General features: G+C 40.3%; 1 protein-coding gene across 1 annotated transcript; it reads left to right on the plus strand.

The window, feature by feature from the left end:
• The first annotated feature begins 1,954 nt into the window (after nt 1-1,954).
• On the plus strand, nt 1,955-6,899 carry asb8 (ankyrin repeat and SOCS box containing 8). Its single transcript, XM_029507421.1, has 4 exons — nt 1,955-2,280; nt 3,237-3,413; nt 3,496-3,600; nt 4,839-6,899. Exons 2-4 carry the CDS (start codon nt 3,285-3,287, stop codon nt 5,472-5,474), a joined length of 870 nt encoding a protein of 289 aa, XP_029363281.1. The 5' UTR covers nt 1,955-2,280; nt 3,237-3,284; the 3' UTR covers nt 5,475-6,899.
• Nucleotides 6,900-8,018: the final 1,119 nt, after the last annotated feature.

An 8,018-nucleotide genomic window follows, 5' to 3' on the forward strand; every position in this document is an offset into this window, starting at 1 on the left:
AACTAAGTGGTTAATGCTAAGATTTGACTGTTCGGTGCGCCTGATGATATAGGTGAGTTTTGGCTTTTCTACATCATCACAGGATATCCAGGTTAAGCTTATATCTGTGAATTGTTCTTAACAATGGCATAGTGTCAAAAATAGTGCTGTTAAGGTTGATAGCTACATAATATTTGGCAGCCAAGTCATGGGTATAAAAATAATTGGAACATTTTTCACGTGTTATGTGCCAGCTGCCTATGATCATAGTGTGCTAGAATAAAGTTTTGGTTTTTATTGACAAGGTCTGCTACATAAGGTAGTTTTGGGGAAACTTTTGGCCCAGTGAAACTGGATTTTGAAGAAGCTGTAGCAGTGTAGTTGCCTATGCTATATTGTAATAACCATTCACTAGAAATGTGTGTGGGAGAATGTAATTGTTCTAGTTTTGAATATACAGAGGAAGGCTTTGACAAAAGGTATCCAGATCGTTTTGTGCTTTTAGGGTGAGTTTGCTGTTTTTTGTTGTTTTTTGTTTTTTTTTCCCTTGTTTTTTAATTTTCTTTTTTATTTTAAAAACAAACATATTGACTTAGAATTTGAAGTTTGACTCACTGTATGTATTGCTTTTTAAATTTATTTATTTTAATTCTGATGCGCAACGCTTTTCTCCCAATCTTGGTAGGCTGGTTTCCCCAAAGTTGTGTGAAATCGCATTGGCAAAATAAAATCACGCATGACATTTATATACTGTTTGAGATGTCAGCTGAGAGAAAATACTTGATGCATTGACTTTGGGTTTAGTAATGCAGTAAACGAGTAACCAATCACTGGGGCTGTTAATTCTTTTTCTTTGAGTATGAGCAGCTAGTGATTTAGTATAATTAAATAAATGCACTAACTTGTTTTTAAAAAGAAATCTTACGCATCAGTAAGGTGAAATCATATTAGAAGCGTATGGTTAATGTTGACAGGCTTGCAAATACCTACAGGAATTGCTTCCCCCCTCCATGTTTGGATTATTTTCTGTTAATTTGGGTTGGGGTGGCAAAAGGAAATATAGTAATGGATCAACCAAGTGTTCGAGACACAATCCTAGAACTGTATGACATGTCACCAAAAATAAATTATTTTGATTTGGCTTTCCAGCGTCATTGTTTCTTTCCGCTATTGCTGTCAGGTTGGATTCCTGTCACCTCATTTTCAGTGCAATTTCTGCTTCGAGACTCCATCCATGTGTTTCAAGGTGAAATAATGGATAAAATAAATCAAAAATTTAGTTTCTGGTCTTGAAATGTGACAGTATGATTTGTTTTTGGTCAGGTTTCTTTTTTGAGATGTGGGAAGAGGCCAGGTTTTGTTTTGTTAGTCCTGTTTAATGCTCCTCTGCAATGGCATTTAATTTTTATTTTCTTTTTTTTTTTTCCTGTCAATCAACATTTATTTCAGCTCTAATTGAAAAATTACATCTCTATGATGGTTCTTAGAGAAGGTCTTGTGAATGTGTGCCCAAGATATCAATAACTCATCAGATGGTTGGTTGTCTGGAAGAAAAACAACTTCTTCCAAAACTGGTTTCTCAAACGTGCAGATTTATCTTTTTATCTGTGTGTGCTTTATTCTTGTAATTGTAATAATTTTGGGACTCTTGTGGACATAGGGATCCATTTGAAGATGTGACCTTAGGCATGAACTTGTTGCTCTTTTCTGATGTTCTACAAAATAATGTGTGACTGTTAGACTTTTTTTTTTTTTTTTCAAAATAAGAGTATGAAAAGTTCTTACTGGGTTGATAAGGTCACAGTTTGTAAAGATACAGACGGAAGGGGATCAAGGAGAAACAGCTTTGTCTGAGAGGACATAGATCTGAGGTTTTTGACTAAGTGATGAGTTACATAACCATTATTGTCTAATACTCATCGTGTCCCCTGCAGCTGCTGTCACTTTTAAAGTTGAGTCTTCCGGTCCGGGATCTCTGTCGGTCGAAGGCTCTTTACATGGACATGAGCCGGAGACATTCATGGCATGCAGCGGACGCTGTCGTGCTCTCGGAGGTCTATATTGGGAGGGTGAGTCCGGCTGTCCTGGTCGGGCCCTGCAGACAGACACACGGAGTGCTCCGGCTCTGTCCCGGTGATGGCGGACTGAAACGACGGTTGGCTCGTCTGGGTTTAAATACCGACTAACCGGGGCGCGAGGAGAAGGGCGTGGCTGGAGCCGTGACGTCTTCTGTTTGTCAAACCGAGCAGCTAGCAGGCAGCACGGCAGCCTGTCAGACCTCCACACTGTGGACCCCAAACGGTACGTTGCTCTCATATCATCGGCCTCCAATCGATGGTGGACGTAAAGGGGATTTCTGAGCGTCCTTCTAACTATTTGGAAAAAAAACAACAAAAACTGTCATCTGTTTTCTGTCCGTCTGTGAGTGTCTATTGTCCCACGCTAACGGTAGCTCGCTGGCTAGCTAGCTTGGGTCTAGCAGCTGATGCAAATGCAGCCGGGCATCGTTTCTTGTTTTCTTCCTCTAAAGCAGCCTGTCAGCGTCTACTTGTTGGCCGAGCAGCCTCGAGTAGAGCTTTGGCGTGAACATTGTTTCTGTAAACTGCGTTGCTTCGTTTTAAATAAGCCTCGCCGTAACATATCGTGTTTTGATGTCTGCTGGCTAACAATCGCTGAATTATTGGGCTCGATAGCTGCTGACAGTCAGCCACTCCAAGGGACTAACAGCTGACAGTACAAACATTCAGTTAGCGGGTCCTTCGCGTATTTCATCACCACAACGTGATAATAAAGTCAACAGTGATCATAGTGTTGATTGGCATTCAGTTGTTTGAAATTCTGATCTCAACGTAAACAAGTAAAAATATAGTATGTTAACTTTAGCATTGGTTTACTAGAAGTGTAGACATTACATCTCCCATAAGTTAATAGAACGTGTTACATCAAGTCTGATCATGTGCCGGTTGTGTTGGTAAACTTTACAGGAAATCATCAAAAGGTTTCTCTTGTGTTATATCTCAAGTTGAAAGCTCAATAAGTTGTCAACACCGCACTGTGTTATTAATGAGTTCTTGTATTAAAGCTACATGTAATAGAGAAGCAGGCTGGGAATACACATTCATGCTGGATCAGGGAAATTTACTGAAAACACCTTTAAATGATTGTTTGTAAATGTATTAATTTTATTTTCATAATTATATAAATGCAGAGAAATATCCATTGTGCTCCACAGTTTTTAACCCCAGCTTGTATTTCAGTGTGCCGCAGTGTCACCCCTGCCTGGGTGCCATGGTCCTTTGCTACACATGAGCTCTACTATGTGGTACATCATGCAAAGCATTCAAAGTAAATACTCCTTGTCTGAGCGGCTCATCCGCACCATCGCAGCCATTCGCTCATTCCCACACGACAATGTGGAAGATCTCATTCGTAAGGTAGACCTCTGTTTGACTTTGCATTACACTAAAATCTCCCTGTGTCAACAGTTAAATTAACATCTTTATCCTCATGTTTAAGGGAGCTGATGTCAACCGGATGCATGGCACACTTAAGCCCCTGCACTGTGCATGTATGGTCGCTGACGCTGACTGTGTGGAGCTGCTGTTGGAGAAGGGGGCGGAGGTAGGTCACTGACGATGCCAATCCACAAGATTTTACATTACTCTGCTATCCTTCACACAGATATTATATGATATTAAAGTAAGCATGTAGAGTTCAGTTTTGCCTATAACACAGATAATGCAGCTTTGATCAAAGTAAAGCACAGTGTAATGTATGCTGAAGGAATCATTCCGCTCTGGATGTTGAGTGTCATACTGTGCTGTAATTGGACAAAACTAGTGGCCGCATGAAAGGTAGGAAATTGCACTCATTAATTCTGTAGTGTTTAGCACTCATAGTTACAGAGTGAAAATGTGCAAAACTGCCAGTATAATCCTTTTAACAGTTCAACCATAGTAGAAAAGCAGTTTTCAGTTAATGTACAATCAGAAACACAGATCTCCCGAATTGAAGGCATCTGTAACAGAGTTGAAAAATTATGTAAAAATCCAAATGTAGCAGTAACACTTATTCCCATAAATTCTGTGTAGGACCTCAGTCAACCAGGTCATAGTTCTCTGAGAAAGTTGAATCTACATTACAGGCCAAAAGTTTGGACACACCTTCTCATTGAAATTAATAGGAAAGTGTGTCCATGTGTGTTGAAGACGTTTTACCTCTCAGTCAGCTCAAAGGTGTAGAATTTCTGACCTTGAAACCGGTTTTCTCAGTTTGTTTTATCTTGGTGCGTTGGACTGTCCACGTTACTATGTTTTTGTTTTGACATAGCGTTTTAAAATAAAAAAACATAACTCCACCTCGGCCTGTGTATCATAAAAGATCTGCATCCATATTAATATACCTGAAGATGTAGACATTAATGCACACGAGACATGTTGGTATTAATTGAAAGCAGTTTGTCTACTCTGTCGCAGCTGTAGCACTAACTTATTAATTGAAACACAAAAGCTATAATAATTGTAATTTGTTACTCATGTTGTTACTATGTCATCATTTTCAAAGGCCTCCAATTTTACCTGTCCAGACAATGACACCACCCTTGAACTTTCAAAGTAAAACTGAGTTTTGGAGGGAGGGCGGCATTTTGGAAATGCTGTTGGAAGCAAAATTGTAGCAAAAGATGTGTTTTAAAACAATGTAGTGATGTGGAGGCAGCCTTATATGCTAACACAGTCTGTGTGTCCTAAGACCTACCACTTTGCGGTTGTTGTTTTCTTTTTGCCATCAAACATTGTCTTTTTTTTTTTTTCTTTTTTTTTAAACTCATGACTCATGACTGTGTTGACTTTACTTAACAGGTGAATGCTTTGGATGGATACAACCGCACAGCACTGCACTACGCAGCGGAGAAGGATGAGAGCTGCGTGGAGCTTCTGTTGGAGTATGGGGCCCAGCCAAATGCCCTGGATGGCAACAAAGACACCCCACTTCACTGGGCTGCCTTCAAAGATAACCCTGAGTGTGTAAGGGCTCTGCTAGAGAGCGGGGCTTGTCCCAATGCCCGGGACTACAACAATGACACCCCTTTAAGTTGGGCAGCAATGAAAGGCAACCTGGAGAGTGTCAAAGTGCTATTAGACTACGGAGCCCAGGTCCATGTGACCAACCTGAAGGGCCAGACCCCAATCTCTCGACTAGTGGCTCTGTTGGCCCGGGGCCTGGGAACGGAACAGGAGGAGGAGTGCCTTGAGCTCCTTTGCCGGGCAGCAGGGCGGTTTGAGATCCGTCGGGCTGACGGCACCCTTCCAAGGGAGCTGAATAAAGATCCCCAGCTGCTGGCGAGACTGACCAACAAGGTGGCTCAGGCTCCCACACTGCGCTCTCTGGCACGCTGTGCTGTCCGGCAGAGTCTCGGAGTGCAATTCCTCCCAAACGCTGTAAAAGAGCTTCCTTTACCAGAGACTATCAAAGACTATCTGCTACTGAGAGACTGAGGGGATAAAACTACTGGTTGATCTTTACTGCTCATCACATTGCATGTACTGGCAAGGACATGTCTCAGTGATTTATAGGATAGTGTCTGACAGCGGCCCTTCTTTATTAAACCTGCAAATCAATACAGCTTTATGCAAAGGGAGGGCTGAGCAAGACTCTCAACATCTCTCTTTTTCAAGTTATTAGTGTTCAACATATAAATGATATATTATTTACGAACAGATTGATACGTTTGACCAGTTTCCATCTTCAAATCTTGGCGTAACTAAATTTCTTCACCACACTTTCTACAGCGCAAGGAAACAAACGATATGGGGTTAATTACCTTTGATGTCGGACTTCATGATAGGACCTTACCCACATGCAGCCAGAGGTGAACCTTTGAAGAGACATCCTCTATATGTTTATATAGAGCAAATGCATCTGTGTAGGTTATTCATTTTCTGTGCACTATTTACAATAAGAATTTAATCTTCAATTTAAAAACTTAAATACAATGAAAAATATGCAATATAATTTTTTCAGAGTGGATTAAGGAAATGTTGAGTTTGGTCATTGAATGGAGATGTGCTCATTGCTGAATTAGACTTAAAGATGAGATTTAGTTTGAAGAATTTAAGTTTATAAATGGGAGCTAATGTCAAATAATAAAGTAGTAGGTGCAATAGCTGGAGTGGCCATGTCTCTCTGAGTGACGTCCTAGTGAACTCACACTGCAGTTACTGTACCACTGTACAATTCAACACTGCAAAGTTTTATCAGGGGAACGAGGAAAACCCACTTTTACCAGAATAGTAAATAATAATTCTCATGTAGAGGCAGCAAAAATTTAGAGGCCTTTTTGGATTGGATTCCCAGATTAGTTACACAAAATGTGAGGGACACATTTATCCCGCTTCAACACGCCCGCTTTCTTACGTCATAAAGTATTTATTTCAGTTTCTTTATTAGTTCCAAAAGTATCTAAATGTGTTGCACAGACAGCTCAACAGTCCAGGGAAACAAACTAACATCAACAGGATATTATTAGAAGTTTGTTTTAATAAAGGTTGCAGTTGCCAAGAAGTAATAAATGTTCCTCAATGTTTTGTTTGTTTGTTTGTTTTTTGAAGGGTGCTCACGTGAAACACTTTGCCGCATATGTTAAAACTTTTTTTTTTTTTTTTAATTTAGCATTAAATGGTGGAACCCTGAAATGGCATGATTATCAAGTTGTCCTTGAAAAATTAACTAAATATTCCTGCAGAAGTTTGTTTGTTACAATATTTGTCTAAAATCTTTACCAATTTTGTGCTTGATTTTGTTTGCTTACTCTGCAAATGTATAAAAAATTGAACCCCTTAGGTTATGTCTTCTGTGCACCGGCAAAAGTGCATTTTTCTTTGTCAGTGTAATGAAAGTAAATGCCTTTATGTGCCAGTCATTATTTTTCTTGCAATTGTTATTTACAAAAAGTGTGAAATTCAAAGTTATATAAATTTAGCGCCAGAATACATTTAGCAAGTCAGGTGTTGCGTAAGCTTTGCTCTGGTAAGCTATGTGAAGCCCTTGTGGAACTGGTGTGGAACTGCTGTGGCATTCATAATAGATAGATACTTTATTAAGCCTGACGGACGTTTAAGGCATCCAGTAGCTTACGCAGAAACAAACATAACAACCACACATAACAGATAAACAACCTGCATATCACCCACATAAAAGTTGTAAAGCAATAATAATAAAGGTTGGTGGGGATGCAATGGGCTCAGGTAGCCTGTAATTACCGTCCAAACTGCCCGTAGCAGACATCCCATTGTGATGAAGGCATGGGAGTAGAGAGAGGTGGACTCATTCTGTGAGGTCTATCTCACACCTCTTCTTCTTTGTAGTGTTAAGAAGTTGGGTGGCCCTGGGAAGAAGGCGGAGAGCATGACATAAGTTTGCCACTGAACATGCTCCTCTGTTTTGGAAATGTGTTGCTGGTCGCTGTTGATGACTGTCAGCGTTTTCCTTTTCTCTGCAGCCGTTGTCAGTGTCTCCAGTTCAAGGCCAACCAAGGAGCCAGCTTTCTTAATCAGGCTGTCCAGACACCCGCTGCCACACCAACACACAACAGCATGAAAGAGGACATGCAATTTCTTAAGGTGGATTGGTTGGGCACAAAAAAAAAAAAAGAGAATCGGGGGCAATTTAAAAAGGAGTGCTTGTCAGAAAGACAATAATCAAAGCTTGAAACAAATCCTCCACTTGTATACTGTGATCAGAGGAAATAGTTGGCAGTTCCCAACAGAAGTAGTATGAAATAGTACACCCACACTCACCACTACTTTAAAACAGGACATCAGTTAGAACAAACTAACAAACCGCAGCAATCAATGGTGTGGCGCACGACTTACCTGGAAATTTGATAAGGGAAGACAAAATGTTGTTACAGTTTGTGTTGCAATGTGGGGTGAGTTCCTAACATCATCAACTCTGTGTCAACTTGTGATGAATTTCCCTTCACAAACTGCATGGTCAGGAACAAGCTACAAGCTGGTGTTCTTCATGCGTCTTTTTTGGTA

Source organism: Echeneis naucrates, chromosome 7 (assembly GCF_900963305.1).
Source record: "Echeneis naucrates chromosome 7, fEcheNa1.1, whole genome shotgun sequence".
NCBI classification, from domain to species: Eukaryota; Metazoa; Chordata; class Actinopteri; order Carangiformes; family Echeneidae; genus Echeneis; species Echeneis naucrates.